We start from the raw sequence: 16664 nt of genomic DNA on the forward strand, positions 1-16664 counted from the left end.
TTGTTCATTATTTACACGTGTCCGACTAGCGCTAGTACAAATAAAAACTATCAAATCAAAAATTTATATTGTTATATTTTTCAGTTATATTTTTCAGTTAATATATATATTTTTTGAATTCATTTACCTAATTTTTTTTTGTGTTGTCCGGGATTCGAACCTGAACCTTGCATATACTATGCGTTGTCCTTGCTAATTGAGCTAAGCTCAGGGCACAATTCATTTACCTAATAAATAAACATCGATATTTTATTTCCTCAAAAAAATAAAAATAAACATCGATATTTTATATTAAAATTCTTAAATAAGCAATAACCTGAATACTTGTAACTTTTTTTTTTTTTTTAAACGTAATACTTGTAATTTGTCAACAAAAAAATTCGTACGAGCATATAACAGAAAGCCCGAATTAAGTTTGATTCAGAATTTGTTAAAAAGATTTACTACTTTTCAGAACTTATATGTGACTCAAAACAATTACTGCTTCTCACTCAAGAATTCTGTAACAATGAGGAGACCAACACGAAAATCCAAAGCACGTCCCGTTCAAACTCTTGAAGTATATAAAAAGATTCTGTCCACAAGATGGAAGAATCTCTTGAAGCATCCTCTTGCTCGTTCATTACGTTCTTCTCTCGTTAACACTCTCAAAGATTTCAAGAAATCTCTTCATGAATTTTGCGAAATAGAAGAAGACGAGGAAGATAGGTTAAGTGATTTACCCGATTGTGTTCTTCTTCAAATACTCTCGTCTTTGGATACTAAACTAGCCGTTCAAACTTGCATCTTATCTAAAAGGTGGAAGAATCTCTGGAAGCGTCTTCCAACCCTTACATTAATTTCTTCACAATTTAAGACTCTGACGAATTTCAACAAATTTGTGTCGCAAGTTTTGTCCCTACGCGATGGCTCAAACTCTCTTTACGCGCTCAATTTTCAGCGTAAGGGTGTCATGGCACCTTATCTACTCAAAAGGATTTTTAATTATGCTGTTTCACATAATGTCCAACGATTACGGATTGATGTCAACAGCGATATTAAATATTTTTCTTCTTGCTTTTTCTCGTGTCAGACTTTAACCTCCCTTAACCTTTATGTTGCTCATCCTAGAACTTCTAAGAAAATACTTTTTCATGATTATCTGAATTTGCCAGCATTAACTCGCTTGCATCTAGGGGATGTTGCCTTTCATGGTGGAGCCGAGCCTTTCTCGGTGTATCCAAGGTTGAATAGTTTGATGATTTCTAATTTTGAAATTATTGGTGAAAATAATCTATACATATCAAGTACTACGCTTGTCAAATTAAAAATACAAGTATATTATAAACCCAAGAAAAACAACTGCAAAATTGAGTTATCTACTCCAGCTCTTCGTACTTTTGCTTTTGTCGGTACACCTTTCCAGATACTATCAGGGAACAATCCTAGTTCTGTTAATCACATCAAGATTTATGCAAATATGTGGTGGAAATATGTAATGGCTCCTTCGATTCTCCTTAGCTGGTTGCAAGAGCTTGCTGATATCAAAACATTGACAGTCTCTTCTAATACTCTTCAGGTATACCTTGATGCAGTTTCCAAGAATGTTAGATGATATTAGTTAAATGTACTTTAAAATGTTAGTTCGGTTGCTTAGCAGCGCGTCTACTACTTGAAATAATTTTATTTGTGTAATTCTCTCATACCTTAACTTGGCATATTTTGATGCTATATTTTTGTTGTTTCTAATATGCTTGCATGAATTAAATGTTGATTTGTTTATTTCTAAATTTAAGATACAACTTCATTAAACTGATCATAATTCGCTGTCATCCTTCGTTGCTTAGGTTCTCTCCTTAGTTCCTGGTTTGTTGAAGGTTAAACTGCATTCTTTGCGTAACTTGAAGTCACTGAGAGTAAAAATGAGTCGACTTTCATGTGGATTATCCAAGTCACTGATAGATGCCAAATTAGCGCAGTTGCCTTCCGGGTCACAAGAAGAAGCTGCCAAGTTAAGAGAAGCATTTAAAGAAGGATCTTCATCCATACCCGATGGAATAGTTTACTTTTTGCTTCAAAACTCACCTTCAGCAAAAGTTCATATCATCAATTAGATTCAAATGGTGAAATGTGCATTCTAATTTTGAAAGAGAGATTCTTTACTTTGATTTTTGCCTCCTTTATTTTTGTTTCCCTAGGCCTCTAACTATAACTTATTGTCATTCATAACTATAGGTCCCTTAGGTGGAGAAACAAATTGTACTTGGATATTAACATGTAATACTAGAACGAATTAACTTCTACTTTCATTGAGGCTTCTTAGCTGAAATAAACTTAGCTCCTAAGTTTTGAGAAATGCTTGATTGTACATCTTGAATCATACATTGGACTAGCTTGAATTCGCATATAGGAATTTAGCTGCTGCTCATAGAAGCTACACATTTGATATAAAATAATCACGAAAACATGATCTTATTTGTTTGTAGAGTTTTATGCATAAGCTAAATAAGAGATATTTTTATAAAAAAAGGGGACCTGCGGAAGTTTATTTCAACTTATATGGGAAGTTTTTTTCCTAAAAAAACACGGTAATTTATAAGATTATATCAAAAATTTATTTTTCTACATGTTTGTCGAAAAGTTAATCCCAAATCATAGCTTGGATGTTAATAAAAAGTATGGGAAGCAAAATTACCTGCAAAGAAGCCAAAGTTTTAAGTATCTTTCTTTTCGTATTGGAAGTTGTAGATGCTATGTGTTACTTTGCTTCCAAGTTAGCATTTTGTTCGATGATGTTACTTCTAAACAATTAAGGAGCTCTGAATTGATTTTTCACAGGAATACAAGACCACAAAAAATTGATAAAAAAAACTCCTTAATGCCTGGTATAAATGATTAGAATAGCTGAGAGGTTGATAGGAATATATCATAATACAGTAGATAACTGAAAAATCAAATGAAGTTTATCGATGCATGATGTTTGAAGTTTTAAGGAAATTGATAAGTTTTATGAACCAACAATAGATAGGCTTGTGATAAAAGACTATTTATTAAGAAAGTATATGTATGAAGGGGGAAGGAGTGTAAAGAGGGAAGTAACACATTTGTAAGTGACATGGCCATTAGTAAACCAACTAAACGAACACAGCAAATAGGGAAATAATCGGTGTGAAAGAAGTCTGAGTTTTGGGGCAGCTTGGCTGCTCTCGAAACGGATCTAGAGCGTGTACATCATTCTTGCCCTCTGATCACTTTAATCTAAGGAATTGTTGCTAATAAAAATCTATCTCTTCCATTGATTCTTGTTTGCTTCCTATCTCATTCACTTTTGAATTATTGTTGTATTAATAGAGTTGGCTGATCAATAATATCGATGTATCATAATGAGTACATGATAGGACTGGAATCAGTAAAATTGGTGAAAGAAAACTTTCTTGATTGCAGGGAATTAAGCCTTTAGTACACAATGAAAATTCTTCAATGATATCAGATGATTTAAAGAATCTGAGGCAAAGAATTTCCTGTTCATCAACGTTTCTAAAGTGACTCGGCTAATTCATTAACTTCCTATTAATAGGCTAAACCAAACTACTAACTACTAACAGAAACAATTAGCTAGTCAGCTGCAATTCTCATATCCTTACTCCTATTATTTTGCTTTCCTACTGCATTGAACTTGTTTAATAGGTTTTATATTATTATGTTTCACATATGGTTTGTGAAAGGATTGTTAATAGTGTTTCTTTACTTGATTCAGGGTTCCTTTAGGTGAATCTGACTGGTTTTAATTGATTCAGTCCCCTTTTGGTACCTCTGACTGATTTATTAGAATGTTGTGTATATGTCTAATTCCTGTGTTTTTACTTGTTTCAAAAAAATTATAGATTCATGAGTTACGGAATAGTCTAGTTAATTTCTTGCTTCCTATTTATTTTGATCCGTATCTACGATGATCTATGAAGCACCGACACAAATGGACACCGGGCAAGACACTAGCACTGACACGGACACCAATAATATGTTAGAAACCGATACCAAAATACAATTTAATTGTAGAAACAAACTTTTATTGATGGTAGAATATGTTTGCAACAGAAATAGAATTACACACACTATAGAGAACGTAAAATTCACACATAAACTAAAGAAAGACATAGTCTGTTTGTCGAAGGAGTCTTGATGTCTCCCTTCCAAGAGATAATCTGTTGTTATCCACGAAAGAGATAGTTTAAACATCTACACACACTATCCAAGAAAATTGATAGTCTTGATCTCTCCCTTGCAAGAATTCAAGAGCTTGGTCTCTCCCTCTCGTAACCTCTCAGTAAATGTCGCATAATCACAACTGACATGATAACTATCCGTAACTGCTGTCATAAATAAGTCTAACAAAATGACTTTCTGTTTCGTGTCGGTGTTAAACAATGATACAAGTGGGACACTCGGCACACATTCGATCAAGTGTCATGATTTTCTGTTTGATATGCATTATATTCTCTCTAAATTTTTAAAGTTTACATAAGGATTGACTTCCTATTTTCTTGATGTTATACTTATCTGGTAACATGAAAATGACATTCATCTAAAAATCAACATTTTGAAATTGTGAGTTTATCATTAGTTAGTTATTGATTTTGTGAAATAATTATCTAACTCAGATGTGATGACTTTGGTATTTTTTGTATTTCAGATAAATGATGGTAAGCATACATAAGCTAGAGGAATCTGTGGTGCAGAAATTTTGCCAAATGATTGGAATCAAGAGAAATGTCCTCAAAGCATGGATGCACGATAACATGAACATTTACTATAGCTATAGATAGTTTTTTTTTCTTCCTTTGTTTGACTAAATTATCTTTCCTATAGTTCATTTTTCTACTTTCAGGAGATTTGCTTATTTGAATTTTTTGGTTGTGATGTATTTGATTCTTCTTTGTTTGATTTGGAGAGCATGGTGTCGTATGGATAAGAAGGTCACACACATGGGATTTGTTAACTTAGACCAACAAAAAACATAAAGGTTCAAGTTAGCAAGTGTGTACATTTTCACTTGGACAAAAATATCAACCTATTACTATTATAAACCATTATTAAATGAAGGGTAATTGTGTAATTTAAAAAAATATTGTAACCGTTTTCTGTCGAACTTGTTGTCTTTTTTCTTTAAGGTTGTCAAAACCGTTTTGTCTTTTTTTTGTTGTTTAATGTTTGTAATTGTGACATACATGTTCATAACAAATATTTTATAATGAAAATTACTAAATTAACTCTCAAGTCATTAGTTGTAAATAATAAAGATGAATGGCGGATCATAGACAAGAGGGGTGGATTAGACCGGTAGTAGGGGAAGTGAAGTGCAATGTCGATGTAGCAATTTTTAAGAAACAAGATTGTTATGGGGTCGGTATGTGTCTAATAAGGGATCGAGGGGAGTTCATTAAAGTATAGACAACATGGTACAAAGGTCTTTCACAACCCAAAGAAGCAGAAACAAGAGGTCTAAAAGAAGCGATAAAATGGCTTGGTACTTTGAGGTTTCCTTCGATGTCTATAGAACTTGATTGCAAGCAAGTGGTTGACAGCATCTCAAGCAATCTCAGCACCAATTCCATGTTCGGCGTGATTCCTAATACTTGTAAAGTTTCACTTATGAATCATCAAAACTTTATAATAAGTTTCATTAGGAGATAAGCAAATAATAAGTTTCATTAGGAGATAAGCAAATAATGTTGCTCACCTGTTAGCTAGGGCGTCATTATCTTATGTTAATTCCTAAATTCATGATTATATATCATCTTTGTATTAAAACTACTATTATAAATGAAATGAGTTAAGTTTGTTTCTGTCAAAAAAATTTATATTATGGTTTCAATTACATTATATGATTAATTAAGTGTATCCCAAAAACTTAAAAAATATTATTAGTCTAAACCAGTTTTAAATTTAGAATAAAATGGTAGGTTGACGACTAAATGAATAAACCAATATTATTAGTCTAAACACATTCTTCTGGTGGCTAAATCAAGTTAAGTTATCTTGTGGTGGCTAATATGATGTCAAATATGTTGTTAACTTTTAGATGTTTAAATTGAAAATTTTAACTAGTTTTTCATATAAAAATAATAATAAAAAATTATAGGCTTAAATATGAAAATGTTCCCCGTATATATCAAACATTTTGGTTTTAACCCTGTAAAAATAATGTTTTGTTTTAATCCTTGCAAATGTAGAATATTTGTTTTGTTCCTCAGTGCTTTGTTTTAGTGTCTGTAAAATCTACCTCCGGTCCTATTTATAAGAAACATTTGACTTTTTTGATTCATTGCATAAATAATGTATTTGGTTTATATTCTATACTAAGTACATCAATTAATCAATGAATCTAAAAAATCAACTTTTTCTTATAAATAGGACCGGATGGAGTATTTGTTTTAAAATTGATATTTTAGTCCTTATATCAAATAATCTAAATATTACAAGGTCCAAATTTAATATGAAACAAATTTATAAAGACTAAAAATAAAAACAAGGATTAAAAACCAACTATTTTTACAACGATCAAAAGTAAAATGTTGTCATATTGAAGTTGACATGAATGTTAGTTATTGTCATTGTGTATATATTATTGACATGTTACTTTTTAGGTCAAATTATCCCTATATTCATTTCTTATCAGGTTTTTAGATTCATAAAAAAAGGATCAAATTAGTCCTTCATATAAGATTAATAGTGCTTTTATTATCGATGGAAAAGGGAAGACAAACAAACAAATCAAACGCTGTTTAAACTTTAAAGACTTCAAAGGGGTCAGCTAATAGAGTGAGAATTAAATGCAGAAAAGGAAAAGTCCATATATCAATAGATCGACAATCATTGAGACGATCTGATTTTCTTCGCTATCATTTAAAATTCATTTTTTTAAAGGAATCATTTGAAATTCATTTGTTTTTAAAACACAAACATGAATGAATGAAATTTCAAAACTGTGAACTAAAAGAGACATATTTCTGATTGTAATTGTAATTCTATATATAAGAAACTAATTATTATGGACCAATATTGCCACGTGTTGGACACATGGAATATATTCCATGTTAAGTCAATATATGATGTGTCCAAGACAGTGACAGCTCAACAGACCAAAATAACAAAAAAGTTAAGATTTGTGCTGCGTTTGTTTTAGATTTTTTATTAGAAAAATCACTTATGGAATTTTTAGTCGTTTGATTAGAATATTTATAAAAAAAATAAAAAAATAAAAATCAATTTTGACACAAATGATAAGCTATTAGACCATTTACAATGGTCACCAACATTAAACACCCTTCAACACCCACTTTTTTAATTCCCAACACTCCACATCATCTTCTCTCTCTTAATTCAACACTCATTCAACTTTAACCTCTCCAATGGTTTTTTTCATTCAACACTCTACCCCACCACCTTTTATTTCTTATTCTTATTTAATTTTATATTTTTATTTTTATAATTACATAAAATTACAAGTATCGATTATAATTAAATTAAAATAAAGAAATACTTAACAATTTTTTTTGGATCCATTTCACTAAAAAGAAGATTAAAATTTCACTTAGTTTGTTAATAGAAAGATAATAATAAGAAGAATATAGTGAAAAACTTGATTTTTTTTCTGTGTCCAAATCAAATGAACCAAGTCTCTATTTATAGAGAAAAAAAAATCATGAATTTTGATATTTTTTATTATTTTTTTTAAATTAATTTACAATGAAATAATTGAGGTCTAATTATTAAAATTATAACAATCCGGGCAACCAATCATAAAGCTACACGTGTCCCTCATCATTCCACAATTCTTCTTCTCTCTCTATCCTCTGCTTTCCACGCCCTCTGTCGGCGCGTGTGCAACACTCTCCCAATTTTGTCCAATAAAACGTCGCCACATGGCAGTTCGGCAGGATTAAATTGTGTTGAATGGATTCATCTTCTCTATCATCCATGTCATTATTCAACATGCATTAAACACACCATTGGAAAGGCATACCCTGTTGAAACTCACATTAAACAAGCCCATTGCATATGGTCTAAGGAACAAACATAAATAACTTCAATTTTTTTTTTTAAATCTGTATTTTCTTAAAGCTAAAAGAAACACACCCTTAAAAGGATTTAAATCATTTCTCTATCTTTCAGAAAACATAGTGACACCACATGTTATTTTAAGAGACTAAAATATGTGTTCTCATCTTAAAACACACAGAAAACTTGTGTTCAAATTCGGAAACACACAAACACATGCCCATTCACCATGAGTCTGAAGAAAGTTGTGCCACAGAAAGAAAAAGCTAAGGGAAGGAAACAAAAATTTAATTAGTGCAGATGGTACATTATTAGATACGCGAAACTTCAACATCAAATGGTAAATTGAACATCGTCCACCGTTGACCACCTATAGCAGTGATCCATGGTAGTCGTCGCCGAACTAATATTAAACTATCATTTGTATTGAGTTGTTCAGATGTTCAACTTTGGGCCAGTGTTATACATAAGTTCCAAAACTACAATACAAGCAAAGCTTAGCTAAATGACCCTTCCCATAATTATGAAGAGAACATCCAACATTGATAGTCTACAAGATCAAAACAAAATAAGGTGCTGAGTTGCAAAGAAGCCTTACTTGTTCATTTTCCAAAGTTATACCCAAAAAAGCACATGAGATTTAGCATAACACAAAATTTAGTGTTGGTGTCACCTCTGATACTGAGAAGTGTTCTGTACGAACTAAAATACAAGAGATAAACCCAAAAATTTCTCCACAGAGGACCAAACTGTGAAGTAAAGTATACACCACACGGATAAAGCAAGTACCTCAAATAGCAACCATCTTCCGAATCCTGATAAACAGTTATCCCGGCATATCAGTATTGACCGGTATAAACCAAAAAACAAATACTATTGTCCATCAAAAAACGAGGCACGGTATGGTGTGAAAACTGTTAAGCACGAAAATCCCTTTTTCTACTTTGCTCCCTCCTCCAGTAATGACCTGTTTGATTATCATCCCTTTGAGGCTGAGATCCATTATAGCTTATATTATGTCTATTAGAGCCTCCCCTCGTTTGGTGGTAACTATGATTCCCAGAGTTCCAACCTCCATTATTCCTTCTAAACTGTGAATCGCTTGTAACGTAAGCTTTTTCATGTTGCTTCCATCTTGGCACATTTGTTCCACTGTTTCTCCATCCTGTGTTCATTGGAATTTCATTTTGTTGACTAGACTTGTATCCCCAAGAGTTGCCACTATTAGCCAAATTATTCGACTTCTGGTGGTACCAAGAATTATCCCTAACTTTGCCCCATCCTTTGTCTGTCTGTAAGCATCCAGAATTCCAACCACTACACTGATTGTTATGATCCCTTCCTTCATTCCAACCCCTAGTCTTATCATGACCACCTTCCCAAGCATTGTCAGTTAATCCTTGATTTCCACGAATGGCACTACTCACCCATGGATTATCAGTAGTTCCTACATTTTCAGAATTATCACGACAATCCCCCTGGTTTTGTCCTTGGACTTCATTATTTTCTAAACCTCTGCCAACAGATGTTGCAGCACATTCCCATGGATTTTCACCATCGACCGAAATTTTTGTTCTTTTATATTGTATGGCATTCTCTTGTTCTTCTTCATCAGGGACAGTAAAGAATGCGTTATCTAATTCCTTTATCAGTTCAGGGTCAATACAAGGATTCCAATCTATTTGCTCGATATAAGCATCTGGATCAGGCAGAGAAATATCACAGGGAAGGTTGTTGACTTTTGCCCAGTAACGTTTTTTGGCATTTTGAAACGCTTCTTCAGCACCTGAATCCTTCCAATCGAGTACATTGTGGTGACAGTAGATCAACTCTTTGGAATCGACAATCTTCTGCCATGCTACACATCCACTCAACGTGCAATATTTCTTCTCCCATAATGGTATTCCATCGTGCCGGAACTCTAACATGTTTGAAAAAAAAAAAAAACTCAGTACATTGCATCAGGTGTGATAATGGAAGAGACCGTAACATACAATAAATTATCAATGTAGTTTTCAGGCATAAAAATTACAGGCAAAGAAGATTCAACCACAAACTGTGTCAAGAAATTATATGGAAGTTCACACAAAGATTCTGAAATTTTTATTGAACCTTGAAAACGAGCACCTATACAACAAACCAATTATGTAAAGTATAGTTAACTGTTTGACAACGAGCACCTATGCACCAAACCAATGATTAAAGTATAGTTACATGATATGAACTGGAATTTAATTTGAAAGAAATGGTAAAGAATTCCCTGTTTTAGAGTATGAATTGCAGAACTTGGAGGGGTATGCACCTCCCAATGTCAAAAGGCTCCTATTTTAACACAAAAAATATTAGGCTTGATATCCTCTTTCTCTCCTCTGCTCTCTTGTCTTGTTTATACACATTGTAATAATCTACCCTCTCTCTATTCTCAAACTATTTGAATCTTCTAAATATCTAATTGTAACTATTTAATTAATGGGGTTATCTAACAATACACCCCCAAAGTTTTCACCTTGTCTTAAAGGTGAAGGTTTGAAAAGAAAAAAAATGAAAACCTAATACTGCATTGATCTTTTGCAGTTCCGGCTGCAAATAGGCGCACTGAAGACAAAAGCTCAGATGATTCTTCCAATTTTAACTCCAAACTTTATCTGAAACACCCCTGCATATCTTCCCATTAGCTGCAATTAATTTTGCAAATTTCAGTGCACTTCAATGTCATTTCATTAGGTGTAGAATGTTCAGACAGAATAAAAATTTAATGAATGCTCTTGTGTTGGGCTTGAAGCCACTTGATAATATGAATTGGTGTTTGTGACCTACGTCCTTGCACCACAAACCGCGTCTGGAAGTTACGATGGTGGATGATGGGTTAGTTAGCATGTGAGCTAGAGCTCTGTCAGTGTCCACGATCCATCCCATGCTGCAAAAGAACGAGTCCACAAGTTATGGCCACGGTGGTGGGTCAACCAGATCCTCTAAAACCCAAACCTGCTAGGTGTGATCATCAAACATTATTTTCTACTCTGTTTTGCAACCCATTTTCCCATCTCTGTTTTTGCTTTGCTTATTACTAACTTCGATTCATGCCTCTTCCATTATTGGATCTATAATATTTCTCTCTGTTTTAGGCTTTACCCTCTTTTACGACCAACAAAATGATCTTCGCTAACCTTATTTTTTGTTTCACTTTCCCTCAGTTCCCTTTTCACCATTAGCCCATCAGGCTCTTTCCATTCCATATTAATCATAACACTAGTTTCTCTGACTGTCTTTGTCGCCATCAGCCAGTTGTTTCCTATCCTCCTCCCCCGCACCCTTTTCAGCCTCCTCAATTTCTTCCCGCCTTTTACGTGATTCCCTTCCTCCCCTCTCTTCTATTGTGTATAATGTTACATATCAAACCCTCTTAACTACTTGACTACTATCTATCTAAGAGTAACTACGTAATTTCGGAGGTTATCTAAAATCTCTAAAGGACTTCTTAAATCAATATTAATATTGATATAAAATAGCATTTTATATAACTGCATTCAGGACACCTCTGTCCTCAGCAAGAAAACAAGGCCAAGCTTTATAAACCTGGTGAATGCAAGATCAAGAGTTTCAATTTTAACCTGAAACCTTGAAATAAATATCTACAATCATCTTAATGGATCGAAGCAAGAGGCATCAAGAAAATCATATCTAACTAAAGAATTAAGAAATAGATCAAACAATCTCTACTATTACGGCATTCATGGAAGGCAGCAACCAATCTACTAGCAAACCACATAATTTAATCGAATTATTAATTGAATAAGGATGCATAAATAGCAAAAAATGGAGACTTAAATCAGTGATCCAATCCATGAGGCTCTCACCAAGTTCGGGGGGTTAGGGAGGGTAGAAGTACACACTCTTACCCTGCAAGTGGAGAGACTGCTCGAAAATTTAAACCTTAAGGCAGCATGCCTTCAGCAAACAACTTAGACTACACGAAACAAAACGCTAGTGGGCAATTCACAGCGAAAAATGTTCACTTTAAACGCAAAATGTCCAGAACTCGCATCCGGAAACAAAATGATAGAAAGCACAGAAAAACCTTTCATGTACATCGTCAACGTAAAACAGTTTTACCCTGACATTCAATCAAAACCCACCATTCTACCAGGCCACACTGTCAGTTTCAAAATAATCATACAAAAGTGGGGTAATGTAGCAAAGCAGTGGATTCTCATTCGATGACAGTGTTTTACACCGACAATGCATACCCTTTAGTTCCTACAAATAAATGCAAATGGATCACATTTCAATTGGGCAGCCAGTTTCTCTTGTAAAAGAGTATAATGGTTATGCACTGATAATGTAAACTATTCTTACGCTGTCGTCCAATTGAAATTAACCATTTGGTCATGTAGCCTTAAAATTAGTATACACTGACGGTGCATATCCTCACAGACAGCTCAGTTCAATTTTTAAAACATGGATTCACACCCAACACAATTACCCAACAATAACAACGACAAATCTTCCTCTTTAACAATGTTTTCATAAAAATTCAAAAAACCCATTTCCTCAATCAAACAAATAAAGAACATAATCATTAAAAAAATGTAAAGAATTAAAAAAAATTAAAAATTTAAAAAAAATTACCAGGAAGAGGGGCTCTGATATCGTAGAAAATGGAAGGAGGATTAGGAGATCTACGACGAAACCTACGCGATGGACGATAATTCCATTTTCCCATTTTTTTTTTTTTTTTTTTTGGTAGTTCGCGAAATTGAAACGATTGATAGAATTCAGAAAGTTGGAGAGAGAGAGATAGAGAGAGAGAGAGAGAGAGAGAGAGACAGATTGATGTTGAGTTGAGTTTATTTGACGCGGTGGAAGTGAAAGAAGAAATCTTGGTATTTATATACCACAAGTCAGGTTTGTACTATCTGTGTGTCACGTGTTAGTTGTGACTTTTGTGTATCTAAACTAGAGGGTACTTTGTTGTTGACAAATAACTATTCAACTTCACAAAGTAAGAAAGACAAGATAAACTAGAAAATGTGTGAGTGATATTGAGTTTAATGACATGATTTTAGAGTATTTAATTGAAAAATTACTTATTAAAATAAATTAATTTGATATGAGAGACTGATTGATCAGGAGAGATAAAGAAAAACTCATTTGGAACAAGGAGTGAGTTAGAGTGAATGTTTAACGTTGGTTGAATTTACTTACAACGATAGTTTTCATTCGAGTATTGGTATGACACATTTTGAAGTGTTGTATGGAAGGAGATGTAGAAACTGTTGTGTTGGTATGAGTCGGGAGAAAGTGTTATGATTGGACTGGAAGTTGTTCAGCAGACTACGGAGAAGATTAAGATGATTCAGGAGAATATGAAAGCATCGTAGAGTAAACAAAAGAGTTATCATGATAAGAAGAGGAAGGATATTGAGTTTCAGGTGGAAATCATGTGTTTTTAGGGTTAATTCGGTGACTGGTCTTGGTCGGCATTGATGTCTAAGAAGTTGACACCACGTTTTATTGGTCCTTATCAGATTATATAGAGGGTAGGAAAAGTGGCTTATCGGATTGTGTTACCACCGCGTTGTCGAATCTTCATAATGTAGTTCATGTCTCACGACTTTAGAAGTATGTCTACGACCCGTCACATGTGATTCAAGGGGATGATTTAATTGTTGAGATTGTGCCTTTGCGGATTGAAGATCGAGGAATTAAGAGGTTGAGAGGAAATGAGATTTCCTTGGTGAAAGTGATTTGGGGATGACGTACGGGAGAGAGCATAACTTGGGAGTTAGAGGATCAGATGAAGTTATTTTCTTCAGGTAATTTTCAAGGACGTAAAATTTTTAAGTGGCAGAAAGTCGTAACATCCCGATTTTTAGTTTATTATTATTTTAATTATTTAGAATTTTTTTTATTTGATGTGTTTGAATTGATGGGTTAGTTGATTTTTATTAAAAATTGAGAAGTAAAAGGTAATCTTGACATTTAGAAGAAAAGGGTATTTTTTGAGAAGTTATTAGAAAATAATAGTTTTTTAGGAATTAAGATAATAGGGGTGTATGAGTAAAATGGAGGTTTAAGTGAAATTTTTTATTTGATGTGTTTGAATTGATGGGTTAGTTGATTTTTATTCAAAATTGAGAAGTAAAAGGTAATCTTGACATTTAGAAGAGAAGGGTATTTTTGAGAAGTTATTAGAAAATAAGAGTTTTTTAGGAATTAAGATAATAGGGGTGTATGAGTAAAATGGAGGTTTAAGTGAAATTTTTTATTTGATGTGTTTGAATTGATGGGTTAGTTGATTTTTATTCAAAATTGAGAAGTAAAAGGTAATCTTGACATTTAGAAGAGAAGGGTATTTTTGAGAAGTTATTAGAAAATAAGAGTTTTTTAGGAATTAAGATAATAGGGGTGTATGAGTAAAATGAAGGTTTAAGTGAAATAATTGTGTAGTGTTTTCTTAATGATGAATGAATAGAGACTAAGTCCATTAAGAGTTGTGAGGACTAATCCCAAAACAAGCGGATGTAAATAAGTGGTTGTCTTTGTGAATTAGGTTTAGAAAATCATTTGCAAACTTCTGAAAGAGGCAAGAATAGATAGAAGAGGAAAAGGTGGAGAAAATGGGATCCAGAGAGAATGAAGAAGAGAGCTTAAGGAATCAAGAGGAGATGGAGACCCAAGTTAGAGGGAGGGTAATTTTGAAGAGCAAAGAGGTACGGGGGTAGATTATTTTCACCATATGTGATTTATGAGCAATTGGGTAGTTATGGGTTGTATAATTTTTCTCTACTTTCATGAATCTTGTGATGAAATAGTGTTAATTTGTGTACTTGTATCTTAAGGTGATTATGGGCATATGATTATTTGAGTATCCATGTTGTGGTGTTAAAATTTATGTTTGGTTATGTTGAATTGGTGTTTTTGAGTTTTAAGGTAAAATGAATGAAGTTCATAAAATGATATGAAATGATGTTGATATCTTCCTGTTATGATTTTGGGTGTATGAATGTTTCTGTTTTCATGATTTAATGTGATAAGTTCATGGTTTAATTGTGATTATGTGGTGTTCTCTAGTTTTTTTGAAAAAGAAAGTAGAAACCATGAATTTGGATAAATAATTGATATTTTGGTGTGTGTTAAGTGTTTATAATGAGGTGGATAACCTAGGGTAATATTTTTGAAAGATTGAAATGTGTTGGGGGGTTTATTTATGAGCTTTAGAATTAATTATTTGATGAAAATCACGTATAAAAAGCTGATTTTTGACTTTTTCCACAATGGTAATCGATTACCAGCAAGTGGTAATTGATTACCCATCTTCTCGCAGTTCCAAAATTGAAATTTTGAAACTGGTAATCGAATACCCAGTATATGTTAATCGATTACCACATGCAAATTTTGCCCATAATGTTGTTTTTCTTGGTGTGATCGATTACCCAAGCCTAGTAATCAATTACCCACTTTCAGAACTTTTAAAAATGCATTTTATCCATTCCAAATGTTTCCAAATTTGATAGTATGAGTAGGGACTTATTTATACCAATCAAAAGATGTTTCTCATAATGAAATCAAAGTAGTGTGACATGTTTAGAAGTAAGATGTGTTTCATGATAAATTAAATATATTGAAATGTTTAATGAGAAGTAAGATCAGGTTGTTTTAATGAAGTGAATATGAGTTAGTTAATGAAGTGTGAATGAAGCATTGTTTAACTAAGTGTAAATTGTGAATTGTTAAAAGATGTGAATAAATTAAATGATTGACGTGGTAATGAAATGATTTGTTGATGTACGGATGAATTAATTTGACGATGCCTTGGTGTGTTGTGATGCTATAGATGAAGCGATCATGTAACATGAACTATATGAAGTCGAGCATTGTCGAATTTATACTTGTTATCCATGCATCATGATCAGTCCTATTTAATGACTAGTATTTGACGATGGGTTGATTAATCGGTAATATATATCTGATTATCCAAATATTTGACAAGGGGAGATCACTTGTAACATAACTCTGATATCCAAAAATGACACCATATGCATATATAGTCGAGCAGACCATTGCATGCATATGAGTCTATGTGGAAGATGGGTACTTGACAATGTGAAGATGTTTGAATTGATTATGTGCATATATGTGGAAGACATGTGATTTAACGATGGTGAAGTGTGAATGTTATTTATTCAACTTGGTGATTATTTGATGATGTGAATACTTGCTTACATTCTTGTGATGATGTTTTGAAGTTCTTTATAGCCAATTAATAATTGAATGAGAATACATGTGAATATTGTATGTGTAATATCCCGCCTGACAGTATCAGTATATTACCCGTTGACCGTGTCAGATGAATTTAATTCATGGAAAATAAGTTATTGGAAATATTTTATGAGATGTCAGCTTTTACAGGGAAAGTATCAGAGTCGTTTTAAACACGTTCAAGTCAAGGGCAAAATGGTAAGTTCACGAGCAAAGGATATTTATTTGGAATTGTTCCAAAATATCTCACTTTCTCCTTTCCTTTCTCACTCTAGGTTTTTGGGAAAGACTTCTCTCCTCCTTCTCTCTACCTCCCACGCCCTTTTCTCTCTTCTTCTCCACCAAATCTTCTTCTTTCCACTAGC

General features: G+C 33.1%; 2 protein-coding genes across 2 annotated transcripts; one reads left to right on the forward strand and one right to left on the reverse strand.

The window, feature by feature from the left end:
- Positions 1-445: 445 nt before the first annotated feature.
- On the forward strand, positions 446-2289 carry LOC146936050 (F-box/FBD/LRR-repeat protein At5g22660-like). The gene is made up of 2 exons (XM_085751072.1): positions 446-1558; positions 1827-2289. The coding sequence occupies exons 1-2, from the start codon at positions 509-511 to the stop codon at positions 2091-2093; spliced, it is 1317 nt and encodes a 438-aa protein (XP_085607198.1). The 5' UTR covers positions 446-508; the 3' UTR covers positions 2094-2289.
- A 6064-nt stretch (positions 2290-8353) lies between these two features.
- Positions 8354-12898, reverse strand: LOC146936051 (uncharacterized). The gene is made up of 2 exons (XM_085751073.1): positions 12667-12898; positions 8354-9958 (listed from the first exon to the last, which is right to left on the reverse strand). Exons 1-2 carry the CDS (start codon positions 12758-12760, stop codon positions 8955-8957), a joined length of 1098 nt encoding a protein of 365 aa, XP_085607199.1. The 5' UTR covers positions 12761-12898; the 3' UTR covers positions 8354-8954.
- Between the last annotated feature and the right edge of the window lie 3766 nt (positions 12899-16664).

The sequence above is a fragment of the Medicago sativa genome, chromosome 3 (genome assembly GCF_051527215.1).
Source record: "Medicago sativa cultivar Bolivia chromosome 3, Bolivia_mono, whole genome shotgun sequence".
Lineage (NCBI taxonomy): Eukaryota > Viridiplantae > Streptophyta > Magnoliopsida > Fabales > Fabaceae > Medicago > Medicago sativa.

Excerpts from the sequence above, each read along its gene's own strand:
- LOC146936050 (XM_085751072.1), top strand. The coding sequence starts at position 509 with ATGAGGAGACCAACACGAAAATCCAAAGCACGTCCCGTTCAAACTCTT. Across the intron at positions 1,559-1,826 it reads TCTCTTCTAATACTCTTCAG|GTTCTCTCCTTAGTTCCTGG; the intron begins GTATACCTTGAT and ends TTCGTTGCTTAG.
- LOC146936051 (XM_085751073.1), bottom strand. The coding sequence starts at position 12,760 with ATGGGAAAATGGAATTATCGTCCATCGCGTAGGTTTCGTCGTAGATCT. Across the intron at positions 9,959-12,666 it reads TATCAGAGCCCCTCTTCCTG|AGTTCCGGCACGATGGAATA; the intron begins GTAATTTTTTTT and ends CAAACATGTTAG.